The following is a 19,810-nucleotide window of genomic DNA, read 5'->3' as shown; positions in this document are numbered from 1 at the left end:
GTTCGTCAAGTCACAAAAACCCATGACTTCCTGTCGGTGGACTTCAAAATAAGAGTGTCGCGTCATGTTATAGGAAAGTGTTTGACTTCTGGTCGGTGGAAGCAAAAAGAATAAGAGCACAGTTGACCTGTAAAATGCTCTATTTTTGTTTCTTTTTAAAGTGTTTTCACTCCACATCGCGCAGCCCCTACCCTGCCCCCCCCCATTGATAACATCATTACAAATACAATACTAGAGGGTAGGATGCAGAAGCCACACCTCCAGCTTGATGTCGATTCCTGATTGGCTGAGCTGCAGCTGTGACTCAAAACAGATTGAATGGAGTTCCTCTGTGACGATGAGAGGACCCTGAAACACACACACACACACACACACACGCACGCACGCACGCACACGCACACACACACACACACACACACACACACACACACACACACAAATGCACACATTTTTTAGATGTGAAAAACATATAGAACTACAACACAACAATAGAACTACACATTAATTAGAAGTACAGCACAACTCCAGTAAAACCTTACCTCATTGGTCCGGTTTCCCGCCACTTTCTGCTCCTTCAGTTGCTGTTATGATGATAGGGAAAACAATAAAACAATGTATCAATGGAACATCAATAGAAAACATACGAGCAGTGTCTCAAACGGACCCCCATCTGAAATACATATATTGTTTAATTTGGAGCCAGGGATCCGTTCCCCTTAACGGTCAAGTGTCTAGGAAACATGACCAACGACAACAAACTACCATACCTACTGGGAGAAATACAACAATGTGCGAACACAGCAGCAAGATTTGTGAACTGTTGCGATAAAAGAAGGTTAGCCAATGGAATACAACTACCCAAAGGACATTCTGTACTGAGTAGACCTCTAGACCTACTACTGCAAATATAAACAGAGCTGCTACCTTAAATCTAAGGCTTTTTTTGTGTACTATTTAAACAGCTTTGAGAAAAATGCTGCTAATTATCCCAAAAGTGACTGCAACAGATTGCTGCTATTTGTTTCAAAAAGCTTTATATATTAGTTATATATGTAACATGTATATAATGACACAATGTGACATAGCTCTGTTTAACACAATGCTGTACCCCCTCCAACTGTACATACTTTTTTCTTTTTTAATTTTCTTAAACTGTTTTTATTATATTTTGACAGTTGCTTTGGCAATGTAAACGTATGTTTTCTCATGACAATAAAGCCCCTCTGAAATGAATTGAATTGAATTGTCTATGCTGATGTGTTATTTTAATAATGACCACTAGTTGTCAGTGTTGTTACTAGGTGTTATTTTAATAATGACCACTAGGGGTCACTGTTGTTACCAGATGTCTGAACTCTGCTGCCAGGCTGCCATTTGATTCCTCCATGTTCATCACCTTGGTGTTGGTTCCCAGAATGTTGAACTTACGAAAACTAAAATACAAAAAAATATATAACATTACGTAACATAACATTAATATCACAACAATACTATAACCAACTATAAAAGTCTGCTCCTAGGAGCACAGGTCGTTTTCTGAGATGGAGGCGTGGCCAAAGTGGGACTTTGGCGATTGGTTCATACTGGATTATCCCGATCCGGATTGGGCCAGTTAGATTTTCAACCGAGAAAACCCCGCCTTTCTACAGTGTCACCAGACCCTGAATGTGAGGCTAGCGATTCAGGGGCTGGAGCCAGGCTACAAAACGTGCAAACTTTGAAAGGAAATCGTGAGTATTTGACAAAATCTGTTGGAGTAGAAACAAAAAGTACGTTTTGAAGAAAACACAAAATGGTGGGAAATCTAGTCACGCGGAAATGAGCGTGGCCTAAATGGGGAGTTGCGTCACGACAGTTCCACGGATCATCAAACTCATTCAAACCCAAAGTTTCATTGTATGACCTACAGCTCAAGAATTATAGTGCCACCATGAGGCCGATTTGAATAAATGTGGGCCTACGTGCGTGCCACACACACAGACCAACAGGAGCGAAAAAGTAAGTCTGTGGCCTGTACGGACGGCCTAGCGGAGACAATATTATATAACCCAATAAAAAATAACATTACATAACATAATAATAATACTATATAACCCAATCAAACATAACATACTTTAACTATAAAGTAACTAAGTAACTATTAACTGAGTAACTTAAAACAATGAAACAATAGAAACATTTACAGGAACAGAGGGACTCACCCTTTCTTTTCAGTGACATCCCTACAAACACACACACACACACACACACACACACACACACACACACACACACACACACACACACACACACACACACACACACACACACACACACACACACACACACAAGATTAGTTAACACAATGACATGTATGTCAGTATTCCATAGACACATAGTATAATGATAACATAGTCGTACATGTTCATTATTATAACAATGATTTATAATAAACATGTTATAATAAACATAATATTAACATACTTATCAACATAATAACACTATTATAATATTAACATATATTAACATACTTGTCAAACACAGCCTTCACTTTGAGTTGGTAGTTGAATTCCTGCAGCTTCACCAGAAACCTGGAACATAAAAACATCTGGACCAATGAAAACTGTCTTCATAAAAACACCTGGACCAATGAAAACTGTCTTTATAAAAACATCATGAAGTCTGACTAACTGTGTGTGTGTGTGTGTGTGTGTGTGTGTGTGTGTGTGTGTGTGTGTGTGTGTGTGTGTGTGTGTGTGTGTGTGTGTGTGTGTGTGTGTGTGTGCGCGCGTGGTGTGTGTGTCTTTTGTGTGTGTGTGTGTGTGTGTGTGTGTGTGTGTGTGTGTGTGTGTGTGTGTGTGTGTGTGTGTGTGTGTGTGTGCGTATACTGACCGCAGTTTGACAGTGAACTGCACTCCCGTCTTCAACACCATAGGGCGCTGTGGGTGAGTTGGCATGCAGGGTTGTCTCTCTACCACCATGGAACTACACACACGCACACACACATATATATTAGGTTAGGTCCTTCCTCTGGAAGAAACTATTGTGGAATCGTCACATTCCTAAAGTTGACACAGTCCAGAGACAAGAAGATAAATTAAGAGAAGTTGTGTCCAAAGACCAGCTGATAGCAGTTTTAAAGTGTATGACATCGACCATTTAAAAGCAATCCTCAGAGGCTCAGACATGTGTTCTCAGTGGATATTCATCCATGATGTGACTGGTTGTGACACAACTTCTCTGATTTTTTGTGTTTGCAAAAAGACTGCTTTGCTTTCCATAAGCTTGTAAAAGTTGACCTTCCTTTGATCTAGTTGGTGTTCATAGCTGAATGGGTAGAGGCCGCTGCGGAAACTTAAGGTTCCAGGTTTGATTCCTGGCCCCAGCTATGTGTCGAGGTGTCATGAACAAGACACTTCACACCTAACTGCTCCCCAGAACCAGTCCCGGCAGCCATCGGCTGGGTGAAGCTGAAATCTGAATTTCCCCTGCGGAATTAACCAGGTTTTCCCCCTTCCGTTTCCCCTTGTGCCAAAGCATTCAATGTCCCAAATCAAATCACAGAGTTGATGACATTGGGTGCCAAGTAATGGCTGTCCTGTTTGGTGGAAAGTGCACAGATTCCCTCACAACAATGCAATCTAACACCTTCAGCAAGGAGGTTGTCTCAGCTTCATCACTTGTAGCGCCTGAACGTCTACCCTCAACTGACTCTGCCACCAAACGTCACTGTCATAGAGCATACTGGTCTATCATATACATGGTTTGGATGGCTGTGGACTCTGTCAACTTGAGGAATGTCTCAATTCCACATACAATAATTATTCCAGAGGAGTCCGAGTATGACGATCAATAGTGACTGTATAACACAACAAGTGCATGTAATGGGCTATGGCTTACTGCAGGGGTTTTCAACTGATTTTGACCCAGGGACCACCATCCTGACTAAGAGTAACCAGGGGACCACCACTATTGTGCGTGGTGGGTCCATCATAGACCCACCCCACACAATAGTGGTGGGGGGTTCATCCACCACAGGGAGCTGGAGAAAATAGCTATAATATCAATATAATATCTAATAAAATACAGTGATTTTGTTTGAATATGATGGAATATGATTAAGGATTACTGTGATTATGGTAAGCTCATATCTCATATCACACACACACCATACAGTAAGAACTCCTGTAAGTTTTTTTTATTTATTTTTATGCATGGCCAGGGACCACCTGCAATACCTCCGCGACCGGTTGAAAACCCCTGGCTTACTGGATTACTTGACGACCCCATTGGGGTTATTCAAGTAATTTTGTAAGTAAGTAATAGACTTATGCTTACTTAGATGCTTCCCCCGTTATGGGCTGAATAGTAATTGAGATATAGCCATTTTAAGCTCCTGGCAGCCATCATGTAACTTCCTTTCCGGAAGTTACATTTTCCTAGATTGTTTTGTATGCTTATTTAGCATGCCCAATAGTAACAAAAATGTATTGAAAAAACCTTTTGTATACATTTATTAGGGATTCAACCATATACTGAGCCATCTAATATTGGAATTTCTGCACTAGTGGGCCAGCCCAACTTGTATGCAGGGCTTTTGAAAACCTTATACCCACACCTAACACCATGCCAAAAATCAAAAACTTGTCACTAAGTGCACACACAATCTTTATCAGTTTTGACATATTCCCTCCCAGCTATTACAACTACAGCTTGTAACAGTTTCTCCAAGCTAATCTAGCAAACCGTTGGGCCGATCAGCACCAAACACCTTTGCCAGTAGGTCACAGACGTATCTCCACTATTATTCTCCTACATATGTTCTACACTTTTTGAAATATCTAACAGTAATTGTATTTATCATGTAATTATTTTCACAAATTATCTAATTAAATATGCACAATACCAACATTTCCTCAGCAAAAATGAATTCTACTGGTAAAATTTCCTTAGGGTCAACTGTTTATAAGAGGGTGTAGGTTTGTTTAGAGAGGCTACTATATTGGAAGACTTATCGTACCAAAACATAAACTAGAGACATGTAGGAATACAAAAATACAAACATCCTACGGTCACCTTAGGTGGTACCAATGTGTGAAAATATCAGTGTTGGCCCCTGGACTACTAGGGGGTGATGGAGGTTGTACTAGAGGGTATAGAGGTTGTACTAGGGGGTGATAGAGGTTGTACTGGGGTGGGGTATAGAAGGTTGTGCTAGGAGTATAAAGGTTGTGCTAGGGGGTTGTAGGTTACTTGGCCAGCAGGCTGTTGAACAGATCCATAGCTTTGTCCTCCAGGAAGCTCTTCTGCAGGACGATGGGATCCTGGTCGTACGTGAACTTCTGTTGGAGCTCCTGGAGCTTTTTCAACTGCTGACGACACTGAGACAGACTCTCTGCTACCTCTGTGAACCTGAGGGGAGAGGAGACACTGAGACACTGACACAGACTCTCTGCTACCTCTGTGAACCTGAGGGGAGAGGAGACACTGAGACAGACTCTCTGCTACATCTGTTAACTCTGTGAACCTGAGAGGAGACACTGAGAGGTTCAATTTGTACCTTTGTTTCAATAGATCCACACGGGCATTAGAAGGTCCTCCTTTGAAGGGTTAGGTTATAGGGTTTATATTTGCATCAGTTAGGGTAACATTTGTATCATTTAGGGTAACATTTGTACCAGTTTTGCAGTTGGTCCACACAGGTGTTGGGAGGAGGGTTTATATTTGTATCATTTAGGTTATATTTGTATCATTTAAGTTATAGTTGTATCATTTAGGTTATATTTCTACCAGTTCTGTAGTTGGTCCACACAGGCATTGGGAGGGGGATTTATATTTGTATCATTTAGGTTATATTTGTATCATTTAGGGTTATATTTGTACCAGTTCTGCAGTTGGTCCACACAGGCGTTGGGAGGAGGGTTTATATTTGTATCATTTTGGTTATATTTGTATCATTTAGGGTTATATTTGTACCAGTTCTGCAGTTGGTCCACACAGGCGTTGGGAGGGGGGTTTATATTTGTATCATTTTGGTTATATTTGTATCATTTAGGGTTATATTTGTACCAGTTCTGCAGTTGGTCCACACAGGCGTTGGGAGGTCCTCCAATGCAGGCGATCTGTTGTCTCTGTTTCCATTCAGGAAGTTCTTCATTCAGAAGATCACAGAGCAGAGACTGGACCAATGAGAAGACTTCACCCAGATGACACACTACCTCCTGTTAATGACATGTTAAATACTGTTCATTATGTTAATGAACAGATGTCAACACCTCCCCTAGATGGCACACTACCTCCTGTAATTAGTTAATTCCATGTTAATTACTGCTAATGAATAGACGTCAACACCTCCCCTAGATGGCACACTACCTCCTGTAATTAGTTAATTCCATGTTAATTACTGTTAATTACTGCTAATGAACAGAAGTCAACACCTCCCCTAGATGGCACACTACCGCCAGTGTGCCATCTAGGGCCATCTAGGGCATCTTAATGACATGTCATACTCAACTTATTTTATTTATACAATATCTAGAGTGAATAAAGTAATTACAGTATTTAAAGATATTAAAGTACTTACTTGTCGTTTAGTTTTCAGATCGAAACACATCATGCTCATCATCATCTTCTCTTTCTCCAGCTCTTTAGCGGTCATTCCATTCAGCTCATTTTCTACAGGAGCAGAATTACACAACTCATTTTCACACTGACTTGATTACAGTATTCTACAGGGAACCAAATTGCACATGACTCATATTCACACTGATATTAAAAGGTAGACAAAAGCTGGGCTCAGATTGAAGAACATTTAAAATCTAAAATGATTTAGAAAATCTGGTATCTATCAACACATACAGGATAATCTAATACTAATAAGATGATCTCATAAATTGAGTGAGTGAGTGAGTGAGTGAGTGAGTGAGTGAGTGAGTGAGTGAGTGAGTGAGTGAGTGTGTGTGTGTGTGTGTGTGTGTGTGTGTGTGTGTGTGTGTGTGTGTGTGTGTGTGTGTGCGTGCGTGCGTGCGTGCGTGCGTGCGTGCGTGCGTGCATGCGTGCGTGTGTGTATTTTTTCGTACTACTTTTAATTGCTGCTACAATATATGAGGAACCAGAACAAACTATTAGATTTAGTGGATTCTTCTTTTCCTTTTGGCTGTTCCCTTCAGGTCTCGCCACAGTGAATCATCTGCCTCCACCTCACCCTGTCCTCTGTCTGTCTCCTCTTCTCTCACACCAACTGACTTCCTGTCCTCTGTCTGTCTCCTCTTCTCTCACACCAACTAACTTCCTGTCCTCTGTCTGTCTCCTCTTCTCTCACACCAACTAACTTCCTGTCTCTGTCTGTCTCCTCTTCTCTCACACCAACTGACTTCATGTCCTCCGTCTGTCTCCTCTTCTCTCACACTAACTAACTTCCTGTCCTCCGTCTGTCTCCTCTTCTCTCACACCAACTAACTTCATGTCCTCTGTCTGTCTCCTCTAATCTCACACCAACTAACTTCATGTCCTCTGTCTGTCAGCATTATTGTCTCCGCCAGGCCGAAAGGCATGGCGAGAGAGTATGTTTTACCCCCTGTCCGTCCGTACGTCTGTGTGTCCGTCCGTGTGTCCGTCCTGTCCGTGTGTCCGTCCTGTCCGTCCGTTAGCAGCTAATCTCTGGCACCGTTGGCCCGGTCGCTGCGAAACTGTACACGCACACTCCCTGGATGCCAATTCAGAACCTCTGGCCCATTTTTCAGATTGGCCAGTTATAGCGCCACCAGGAGGCCGATATGTGCAAAACACATTTATTGATACTACTCCTACAGATTTTGTCCAAACATCATACAAATCGGTAAACAGTATCTCTATAGTCATGTGATCAACACAGATTTATCCGATTTCCCATATTCCATCCTGATTGCCTAAGATTGGCTTCCAAAGTTTGCAGGATTGGTCAGTTTTGAACAAAATGCCTCAAATCATGAATGCAGCTTGCAATTTCCGTGAAATTTCACACGCACATTTCTATTAGGACGAGGAAGAAATGGAAGAAAGGAAGAAATGCCAACCTTTTCACATTGGCCTGTTATAGCGCCACCAGCAGGTCTAATTTTGCAAAACATATTTTTGGAACAAAATGCCTCAAATCATGAATACAGTGTCCGATTGCAGTGAAAAGCCCTGGCTTGAACAAATGGCACCCTTTTCACATTGGCATATTATAGCGCCACCAGGAGGCCACAATAACGTACCTGACCTGGCGGAGACCTGTGCTCCGAGGAGCACTTTTTCTAGTTCTACCAATATACTCACTATCCCTCGCAGAAGAGATCATACTTGATAGATTGAAGAACATTTAAAATCTAAAATGATTTAGAAAATCTGGTATCTATCAACACATACAGGATAATCTAATACTAATAAGATGATCTCATAAATTGAGTGAGTGAGTGAGTGAGTGAGTGAGTGAGTGAGTGAGTGAGTGAGTGAGTGAGTGAGTGAGTGTGTGTGTGTGTGTGTGTGTGTGTGTGTGTGTGCGTGCGTGCGTGCGTGCGTGCGTGCGTGCGTGCGTGCGTGCGTGCGTGCGTGCGTGCGTGCGTGCGTGTGTGTATTTTTTCGTACTACTTTTAATTGCTGCTACAATATATGAGGAACCAGAACAAACTATTAGATTTAGTGGATTCTTCTTTTCCTTTTGGCTGTTCCCTTCAGGTCTCGCCACAGTGAATCATCTGCCTCCACCTCACCCTGTCCTCTGTCTGTCTCCTCTTCTCTCACACCAACTAACTTCCTGTCCTCTGTCTGTCTCCTCTTCTCTCACACCAACTACCTTCCTGTCTCTGTCTGTCTCCTCTTCTCTCACACCAACTGACTTCATGTCCTCCGTCTGTCTCCTCTTCTCTCACACCAACTAACTTCATGTCCTCTGTCTGTCTCCTCTAATCTCACACCAACTAACTTCATGTCCTCTGTCTGTCTCCTCTAATCTCACACCAACTAATTTCATGTCCTCTGTCTGTCTCCTCTTCTCTCACACCAACTAACTTCATCTCCTGTGTCTCCTCTTCTCTCACACCAACTCACTTCATGTTCTCTGTCTCCTCTTCTCTCACACCAACTAACTTCCTGTCCTCCGTCTGTCTCCTCTTCTCTCACACCAACTAACTTCCTGTCCTCAGTCTGTCTCCTCTTCTCTCACACCAACTAACTGCATGCCCTCTGTCTGTCTCCTCTAATCTCACACCAACTAACTAGACCCATACATCTCCTCTTTGGACTTCCTCTAGGCCTCCTGCCTGGCAGCTCCAACCTCAGCATTATTGTCTCCGCCAGGCCGAAAGGCATGGCGAGAGAGTATGTTTTACCCCCTGTCCGTCCGTACGTCTGTGTGTCCGTCCGTGTGTCCGTCCTGTCCGTGTGTCCGTCCTGTCCGTCCGTTAGCAGCTAATCTCTGGCACCGTTGGCCCGGTCGCTGCGAAACTGTACACGCACACTCCCTGGATGCCAATTCAGAACCTCTGGCCCATTTTTCAGATTGGCCAGTTATAGCGCCACCAGGAGGCCGATATGTGCAAAACACATTTATTGATACTATTCCTACAGATTTTGTCCAAACATCATACAAATCGGTAAACAGTATCTCTATAGTCATGTGATCAACACAGATTTATCCGATTTCCCATATTCCATCCTGATTGCCTAAGATTGGCTTCCAAAGTTTGCAGGATTGGTCAGTTTTGAACAAAATGCCTCAAATCATGAATGCAGCTTGCAATTTCCGTGAAATTTCACACGCACATTTCTATTAGGACGAGGAAGAAATGGAAGAAAGGAAGAAATGCCAACCTTTTCACATTGGCCTGTTATAGCGCCACCAGCAGGTCTAATTTTGCAAAACATATTTTTGGAACAAAATGCCTCAAATCATGAATACAGTGTCCGATTGCAGTGAAAAGCCCTGGCTTGAACAAATGGCACCCTTTTCACATTGGCATATTATAGCGCCACCAGGAGGCCACAATAACGTACCTGACCTGGCGGAGACCTGTGCTCCGAGGAGCACTTTTTCTAGTTCTACCAATATACTCACTATCCCTCGCAGAAGAGATCAACGCTGGAGCACAGACGTTTTAAGCCTTTTATTATTTAGGTGCAAGTATACAGATTGACAGACGTTTCGGTCTTTCGACCTTCCTCAGAGTCATGACTCTAAGCAAGGTAGAAAGAATCAACTATTCGACTAGTACCAACAAGGTCGACTAGTGGTTATACTAGTTGGTGAAAGCCCTTCTGCATCTGTTGTCCCTACCCCTGTGACGCACCGGACTGGCCGTTTAAGGCTGAGGCGCAACGGTAGAATCCCTTTGTACTAACTACCCCTCCTCTGTACATGTCCAAACAATCTCAGCCTGGCCTCTCTGGCTTTATCTCCCAAAAATCTAACATTCTGTGTGAAGCTAATTAAAATGTAATTAATTAAAGGTGTAATCAGTACCTCTGTTCTTCAGGGTGTTCAGTTTGAAGTCGTATTCGTCTTGTAGATCCTCCAGGTTCTTGATGCTCTGGTCCGTCGCCTAAATATAATTACATTTTTTAAATAATATTATAATAATGAATATGTAATGATGTTTAATGTGTAATTATAATAATTATAATATTATAATAATGAATATGTAATCCTCTTTAATGTGTAATTATAATATTTATGCATATGTAATCACGTTTAATTATAATAACACTAATAATAATAATTATAAGAATGAATATGTAATCATATTTTATGTATAATAAGAATTATAACAATGGATATGTAATAATATTTCATGTATAATTATAATAATGCATATATAATCATGTTTAATATATAATTATAATAATGAATATGTAATCATGTTTAATGTGTAATTATACTAATTATAATAATGAATGTTGTCGAATCATGTTTAATGTATAATAAGTATAACAATTATAATAATGAATATGTAATCATGTTTTATGTGTAATTGTAATAATGAATATGTAATCATGTTATCATGTAATAATAATAATGAATATGTAATCATGTAATTATAATAATGAATGTAATCATGTTATCATGTAATTATAATAATGAATATGTAATCATGTTATCATGTCATTATAATAATGAATATGTAATCATGTTTCACATGTAATTGTACTAATGAATATGTAATCATGTTTTATGTGTAATTGTAATAATTGTAATAATGAATATGTAATCATGTTCAATGTGTAATTATAATAATGAGTATGTAAACTGACCTGTACTCTGTCTCTCATCTCTTTCACTTTGTTGTCCAACTTCAGTTTCTCTACGACCATGTTGGTGGACACTGAGCCTTCGCCACTCTGAAATATATATGAAAGTATATTTAAAATATAATTTGAAATATATTAACCTTCACTCTGAAACATATGAAAACATATATTCAACAATATATAAAATACATGAACACATGGAGCAACATTAACACATTACATTTCAGGTTTCTATTAACAGTCCACCTTTCAGGAGAACAACTAGAATCTGATTGAGAGTCAGTCATTCAGTCAGTCATTCAGTCAGTCGGTTCCCACGTGTTGTAACTGTGTCTACTATGTACTACTCCAGGGGTAGGCAAACTTAGGCACGGGTGCCAACATTGGCACAGGGCGGGGGGGGGGGGGGTGATCATTGGTTTAAAATCAAGTAAAACAAAAAAAAATGTGGTCAATTAAATTAAGTCCCCTCATATCTATATGCAAATTACAACCTGCACATAGTTCTAGATTCATTTAAACTCTGAACTCTGACTGGGAAGGGAGTCTGGGAGATAGGTGGGTTATCATTACAATGTCCTAATGTGAAAGAAGAAGGAAAACAAATAGGGTTGTTACGTACTGTATATATATGGACAATCCAAATCTGTTGGAAATATTTTCTTTTGATGTTGTGTTGTAATTTTACTTTATGTTAATATGGCACACAGTCACTGACTATCAAACAAATTAAAACATGGCACTTCATGTCAGTAAGGTTGCCGACCCCTGTACTATATAGTTACTGTCGGGCAGAAACCTCTTATCTCCATATTCTAACTTTTTGTGTTCTTTCCTAAATCAACGCCCTACTTGATCATAATACAGCGTCACATAGAAGCATCAAAAGTAGCAGATCGACAAGCTCGAATCCTTACCTCAGCGTTCTTGGCAGATTCCAGTATTTTCAGTTCTTCTTTCAGGTTTCTGGAAATGATCATCGCCATGTGAACCGGATCCTCCTGAAATCTGTCCTGTACACACACACACACACATACACCTGTCAGTGGAGTCATTGCTTGCGTATGTTGTGTGTGTGTGTGTGCAGATTTCAATTTGCCGAAAAAAGTGGTTTCAAAACTGTAGAAACCAGTCCATTCATTTTACAGTCTATGCTGGTGTGTGTGTGAGCGCGTGTGTGTGTGTGTGTGTGTGTGTGTGTGTGTGTGTGTGTGTGTGTGTGTGTGTGTGTGTGTGTGTGTGTGTGTGTGTGTGTGTGTGTGTGTGTGTGTGTGTGTGTGTGTGTGTATGTGTGTGTGTGTGTGTGTGTGTGTACCTGGACATTGCGTTTAATCTTGCGTATGTTGTGCTGCAACAGGAAGTTGCTTTCCAGAGTAAAGCGACTGTGTTGGTCGTCCAGTTGAGCCAGGAGGTCATAGAACCGTACTGTGGCCAGAGAGTCCTGCATGGCTACTGCATCCCTATAATTAATATAATGTATAAATATAAAGATAATATATATAGCCCTGCATGGGTACCGCATCCCTATATAATATATATATATATATATATATATATATATATATATATATATATATATATATATAATATACAGTCCTGCATCGCTACTGCATCCCTATATATATATAGATCCGTCTTGATCACATAACGATCATGTGTACCGCTACCGATTTGTGTGAAATTCGGATAATATCTGAAGGAGTAATATCAAAAACTCGACCTCCTGGTGGAGCCATAAAAGGCAGATGTGAAAAATGCAGGGCAAAGGTTTGTCCTTGGCCTCTAGGGAGTACGATTACAAAGTTTTACACAGATCGGTGCAGTTATAGGTAAAAACACGAATCGGCCTGTTATAGTGCCACCATGAGGCTGATTTAAAAGTGTTCAAGTGCCATTTCTTCCTCGGCCTAGTGGGAATGTGCATGCAAGTCACGGAAATTGCACGCTGTGTTCATGATTTGAGGCATATTGTTGGAGCACTCCTGCAAACTTTGGAAGCCAATCTTAGCAAATCAGGATCGAATATGAAAGATCTGAAAGACAAGTTTCATTTAATGACTATAGAGATACTGTGTACCGATTTGCGTGATGTTTGGACAAAATCTGTAGGGCTACGGTAAAAAAATGTGTTCTGCAAAAATCTGCCTCCTGGTGGCACAATAACAGGCCCATGTGAAAGATTTGGGGCAGAGGTTTTGCTCCGGCATCCAGGGAGTGTGTGTGCACTGTTTCGCTGCCATCAAGCCAACGGTGCCGGAGATTAGCTGCTCACAGACGTCAGGACGGACACGCGGACGGACGGACGGACAGACAGACATAACAAAACATAAAACATAGTCTCAACCATGCCTTTCGGCCTGGCGGAGACAATAACATTAATTACCAGTCTATGCTCTCTATCCATTTAGACAGGTACTGTCTGATATCCATGGGGAATGAGTCATCATACAACTGGTCTACCTGCTCCAGGTACTTAGAGTCCAACATCTGGAGCTGGTACCACTGCGCCATCTGCTGGACACATGGAGAACAGCGTCAGTGTTAGTAGTGTGTTATTATGTTCTACATCAGACTGTGTCATTTTAACCCATTACAACCGGGAAAGCATCCGTGTCATTTTATATTTTAGTTGGCTATTAAAAAATTGCAGATGTACAAGCTCACAGCGCATCACTTCCAGGGTTCCCACACATTTATACGGTGCGATAAAAAGGCTCTTACACCAGTGTGCTATCAATGCACCAAGACAGTCGGGTGAAGGCGTCACGTGACACACATATCAGATCTACAAGCTCACAACGTATCACAGTGCAACGTGTTGTTAGCTTGTAGATCTATTATTTTAGTCACGTGACGTCCAGTATGCATTAGGCCGCTCTCATTTCACGCACTAGTTGACTAAAACAACATAAATCCAAACATTTTCCAAAAACATTTGAGTAATTGCAAAACCTTTTCCATGCCTGGAATTCTTTTTTTTTTCAAATTATTCCCAGGAATTTCATGACTGTAGGAACCCTGCACTTTGTGCCGCGCAGCCCGCGCTGCGAGCTTTTATGCTATTTCTGGTATTTTTTGGAACATTTTTGAATAATCTTAATAAGTGTTTTAACACAAATCTTCACAACCCAAAACATTTGCAGATAATGATAATGAGCTTTATTTATTTATTTATTATACATTTATTATATATATATATATATATATATATATATATTATATATTATTTATTTCGGCCGAAAAACGCAGATCTACAAGTTGTTTTTTTTGTGGACATCTTTTGACGTTTTTGAAGTAGTTTGACAGATACATGGGTGTCTTTGTGGTGTACACTGTAGTGTATCTTGTAGACCAGGCCCATTGCAAGTTGCTGTCCTCTACCCTGAGCCATCCCACCAAAGCAAAGTGAGCAGGGGTTAAATGAGTTATAGGTGTGAGGCAGTAGCCTGTCCAATTTGTTTTGGGATGTCTGGAGCCTTGTTTTTGAGGCCTTTGTGGTGCTATAGTACCATGAGGTGCATGCATAGTCGAAGTGACATAGGATGAGTGCTCCTGCTAGAGTCCTCAATGTAGTCCTACTGACCAGTGAGGAGATCCTGTCCAAAAATGTTGTTCTATTTTTTTTTTTGTGCCCTTACATCTACCCCCCACCCCAATCCCACATATAACATACAACATTCAGACATGTAACATAAACATACACTTAACTCAAAATAAAATAAATAAATAAAAAATAATCAATTCATATGTATTATGATTTCCCTCGCTAACCCTCCCCATGGTACATATGGAGTGTATACAAAAAAGAAAAGTAGGAATCCATTATTTTCTTCCTTTAGCATACTAACCTAGAGCTTGTCAATGTGTCGATGGCGGTGTTTGCTTTATCTGTCCTGTAACGTCTTTAATTTAGTTATATATTTAATCATAGGGCCCCAAACCTGATCGAATTTTCCCGGTGATCCTCTCAGATTAAATCAAATTTTCTCCAAATTTAGGTACATCATGAGGTCTTTAAGCCATACAGATGCTTTAGGGGCCAGTGGTGATTTCCACTCCAGTAGTATCCTTCTTCTTGCTAATAAAGATATAAAGGCAAGATTCTGCTTCATACCCCTTCCAATATGTTGATGATCTGGACAAATTCCAAACAACGCCATCTCTGCACCTGGTGACAACTCTATGTTCCAAGCTTCAGCAAGATGTTTAAAGATGGCAGTCCAGTAGCCTTGTAGGCGGGGACAAGACCAAAACATGTGTGTCATATTTGCTGGGGACATATGGCATCTATTACAGGAATCTGTGATACTTGGATATATTTTAGAAAGTTTAAGATTAGTAAAATAAAGACGGTGCACCACTTTAAATTGTATTAGGTTCAGCCTAGCACATGATGTACTGTCATTCACTCTCATTAAAGCCTCCTCCCAAAGTTCATCATCTATAACACTGCCCAGTTCATGTTCCCAATCTGTTTTAATTTTGTCCAAAGAAATTACTGTATGAGTAGAAATTGAGGTGTAAACCTTTGAAATTAAACCTTTCCCCGTCATGGAGATGTCCAAAACTGTGTCAATTAAAGAGTTGGGGATAGCATTTGGAAAGGAGGAGTTATTATTTTTCATTTAGATTTTTTTGATTACTTTAGTTGCCATTTTTACTGGAAAGATTTGTCTCTAAAATGCAACCCGGGTAGGTAATGCCCTATTTTCTTGTGATAACTAGGGATGGGACAAAAAGTCGAAAGTGCTCATCACAACTCTAAAAATAGAAATAGATCATTTTTTTTAATACGTTGTTTTTTAAATATATTTTTTGTTTTAAATGGCTTGTTTTCCAAAACAGCCAGTTCAAAATGTAAAGAATGATTTAATTTTTTTCCAAATGGGAGAGGTGTGGGATGATTTTGTCAAGATTGACGATGCAACACAAAGTATGCATATCACTCATCGTCAACATCATAAAGCGAGACACCCGGTCCCTAAGCCTGCAAACCTCGCCATTGGGATGACTGTGAAGATTGTGAAGATCACTGATTTGACAGCCAAGATGATAGCCGAAGATATCATGCCTACTATTAGCGTTGTCGAGGGGAAAGGCTTCGGTGAGCTGATGGCATTTCCAGAATACACCGTGCCCTGTGTGTCAACACGACGAGGGAGAGAACATACGCTGAGGTAACCCGAAAGATCGCCGCAAAACACACTCGCCCCCCCAATTGCTATTAGTGATTTACGGTGTCAAATGCCTTTTGGAGGTCCAGCATGACCATGCCGCATTTGCCCTCGTCCACCTCATGGTTCAAATAGAGAAGGCATATGTCAGTGGAATGTTCTGAAGCCAGATTGGAATTCGTACATTAGGTTTTAGCAAGTTAATTTTCAACCTGTTCATAATCTATTGTTTTCTATCATTTCCAGAGAACTAAAATTTATTTCTCAAGGTTTCACAAAACAAACTTTAAAAAAATAATAAGATTAAACATTATTAAACGGATTAAAAGACCTTTAAGTAGTTTATTTATTGATTGACTCATAGATTTATATGTCAAATAAACAAACAAATAAACATGTGTTTATTAAAGGAGTGAATAACTTACCTCTCACTGTAGATAAACAGATTATAACGTTTTATTCCTCTCACTGTAGATAAACAGATTATGAAGTTGTATTCCTCTCACTGTAGATAAACAGTGAAGTTGTATTCCTCTCGCAGACAGAATGAAGTTGATTAAACTACAAATAAAAAGTGTTTTGATAATAAGTTTTAATATGTATCTCTGCCTCTACTGTACACTCTCTTCCTGGATACATGGAAGTGCTGCGGGCTGACGGGCCAATCAGTGTGCAGAGTCTGGGAGGAGCACCCGCCTCCACCGTTCGCTGGCAGCCAATCGGAGCACCGTGACGTCACTGAGAGCGGAGGGGGGAAGGGAGGGCGGCGGTCACGTGGTTTCAGGGAAACAGAAAGCCTGCAGAGAAGTACTCTCTGATGGAGGATACTTTTACTCAAGCAAATACCAAGTAGAAATACTCAGTTACATGTTGAAGGCCTGTATTCAAGCAAACACCAAGTAGAAATAATATTTTTACTATTTTTGTAACAGGGATTTTAATGGTTATAATTCATAATTGTACTTTTATCCCTTCCTAGAGATGTAGTGGAGTGAAAGTATCAAAAAAATACTCTAGTACAGTACTCAAATAAATGTACTTTGATATTTTGTTCCTAAATAAAGATATGCAAATGAAACTTAATGACTACTAACTCTTTAAAAAAAGTCAACATTTTCCACAATGTCAATTAACTTTTTATAATATTTCAAGATTTCTCAAAATCTTCCAGAAGTTATCACTTTTCTTGTTTCATCCAAAAATAGCTGATCAGCTAGCTTGTAGATCTGCTATTTATCGTATGATACAGTTTACATCCTTGCCAAAAGAGAAACATGTGTGAGAGTCCAGCAATTTTGAAGTATTATAATACTTGACCTTATGTGTTTATAGTGTTTTGTGTCATGATTATTGTTATGAAGCATTGTATTATGAGTTTGTAACCATAATTATACAGTGTTATAAGCAGATTATAATGCATTATAAGCATGTTTATTAATGTCTTATAGACAATGGATGCATAGCAAGAGTTACCGTTGTGGAGAGACTTTTGGTTTCACTGCACATGCGTCCTGAGTGTTATTTTAATGGTACTTCGACCATTGGTTCTCAAAGTGGGGTCTGGGGACCCCCAGGGGTCCTTGAGGGAGTTCCAGGGGGTCCCCAGCTAAATGATGGATAATAATAATGAATTTCCTTTTTATAGCGCTTTTCCAAGTGCTCAAAGCGCTTTACAATGGTTCATTCATTCATACAGGTGGGGGACATTGGGAGGTGGAGCGGCGAACAGTCGACGCCAGCGTCCCCACTTTTCCCACACCAATGGTGGCAAGCGAGCGCCGACCGACTCATTGGAGGCAACTTAGGGTTCAGTGTCTTGCCCAGGGACACTTCGACATGTGGTCAGTCAGGAGGAGCCGGGATTCAAACCGCCGACCCACAGATCATTGGATGACCTGCTCTACCTCCTGAGCCACAGCCGCCCTAGAAAATAAATGATGGATAGGAACCAAATGGATGGATCTGTAACTCTGAGAGTGTTGAGATGTCATTAGATGGGGGTCCGTAGCCTAATGCATGTCAAACTGGGGGTCCTTGAAATTAAAATGGTTGAGAATCACTGCTAGAGCCGTAAAAACTCTTCTCTTATGGGGGTCCCTGGCATATCTTTTCAAATGGGGGTCCGCAGGCTAATAAGTGTCGAGTTGAGGGTCCGTGACATGAAAACGTTTGAGAACCACTGACTTAGACCATACATGGTTGACCGGAGTCCCTCAGGGTCTTTTCTGTTTTCACTGTACATTAAATATTTTTGCAAATAGCCATCTACAATACAAGCTATCTATGAGCTTGTATAGATCTACTATTTTCTGCGAAGGTTTTTTCCTGAATACAGATGCTGGGGTTTAACCTGGGGTACTGCCAATTCAGTGTATGATTAGCATGGCTTGGGTCGGGTAACTAAGTTGTTCACTAAGTATACTGGGAGCTGATGGTAGGTGTTGTTGTAAGTACTGGGTGCTGATGGTAGGTGTTTGCCTCCACTTCAGCAATCATCTCCCAGGGGTCTAGCACACGTTACATTACATTACATTACAGTCATTTAGCAGACGCTTTTATCCAAAGCGACTTACAATAAGTGCATTCAACATAGGTAGGGAACGAAACTACTAATCACCAGAAGTCCTAAGTGCATTTTCTGCTATAACAAGCAACTAAGAGTATACTTAGCGCTAAGGTAAAAGTGCAAAATATCAGCTACCTACTTTCTTAAACAGATGATACAAATAGCTAAATCAAATGAGCAAGAGCTAAATCAAATAAGTGTATCGACTAAACAAGATCCAATAAAACAATACAATAATAAAACAAGAGTTCGTACAACTAGTTAACAACAAGCAGGCACACTGAAAAGGGAATAGACACACAGGTTATAAGAAATACAATGGGCACCATCAAATGTGCATTTTGACATGATGAGTCTCACACTGAACCTGCTCCTTCTGTTGATTAGACTTTGTGAGCACCCACCCAGGTTTTGAACACCCCGGGGTTGATGACACCAGCAGCTGCTTCTCACCTGGTCAGCGATAAGGGATTGATTCTATCGTATCTAAGACTTTGTATCAAAGACTTTTTTTCCTGCGTGCAGCGTGTGTTTTTAATTGTTTTCAATGGGAGCACTGCATTTTTGGAAACACCAGCAGCGTGAAGAGGCGGAACATCTATTATGCACTCCGTCCCACGTTCATGTGTGGCGTTTTTAGGCGAGCGCCTTGCGTTTTCAGCTGCATGGAAATAAATGCTTTGGTGGACACCCAGCCAGCACTGTAGAGCAGCTGTTCCTAACCTGTGGCTCGGGGACCAATGGTGGGCCGTGAGGATGTTGCAAGTGGGCCCCCAAATAATTGGAAAGATACTAAGATGGCATTGATAATATTACCTTAAAATGT

The 19,810-nt window shown here is 40.6% G+C and overlaps 1 protein-coding gene across 5 annotated transcripts in view; it reads right to left on the bottom strand.

The window, feature by feature from the left end:
- The window catches only part of stat1a (signal transducer and activator of transcription 1a), a 26,853-nt gene extending 9,798 nt beyond the window's left edge, over window positions 1–17,055 (bottom strand). The window contains exons 1-16 of one of the 5 annotated variants that reach the window (XM_080424315.1): window positions 16,956–17,014; window positions 16,844–16,922; window positions 13,628–13,755; window positions 12,560–12,704; window positions 12,162–12,257; window positions 11,248–11,334; window positions 10,460–10,538; window positions 6,563–6,654; window positions 6,049–6,200; window positions 5,233–5,391; window positions 2,872–2,964; window positions 2,511–2,570; window positions 2,202–2,222; window positions 1,343–1,433; window positions 540–581; window positions 259–348 (exon numbers count right to left, since the gene is read on the bottom strand). In XM_080424315.1, the coding sequence (XP_080280441.1) occupies window positions 259–348; window positions 540–581; window positions 1,343–1,433; window positions 2,202–2,222; window positions 2,511–2,570; window positions 2,872–2,964; window positions 5,233–5,391; window positions 6,049–6,200; window positions 6,563–6,654; window positions 10,460–10,538; window positions 11,248–11,334; window positions 12,162–12,257; window positions 12,560–12,704; window positions 13,628–13,755 (1,335 nt within the window). In that variant the 5' untranslated portion in view covers window positions 16,844–16,922; window positions 16,956–17,014. Of the gene's footprint in view, window positions 1–258; window positions 349–539; window positions 582–1,342; window positions 1,434–2,201; window positions 2,223–2,510; window positions 2,571–2,871; window positions 2,965–5,232; window positions 5,392–6,048; window positions 6,201–6,562; window positions 6,655–10,459; window positions 10,539–11,247; window positions 11,335–12,161; window positions 12,258–12,559; window positions 12,705–13,627; window positions 13,759–16,843 lie in introns of all 5 variants that reach the window. The other 4 variants (XM_080424317.1, XM_080424316.1, XM_080424314.1 and 1 more) reach the window with 4 other exon arrangements.
- Window positions 17,056–19,810: the final 2,755 nt, after the last annotated feature.

Source organism: Gymnoscopelus braueri (assembly GCF_963280865.1).
Source record: "Gymnoscopelus braueri genome assembly, chromosome: 3".
In the NCBI taxonomy this organism is placed as follows: Eukaryota; Metazoa; Chordata; class Actinopteri; order Myctophiformes; family Myctophidae; genus Gymnoscopelus; species Gymnoscopelus braueri.
Note: the sequence above shows the minus strand (reverse complement) of the source record. Positions and strands in the feature narration are given on the sequence as shown.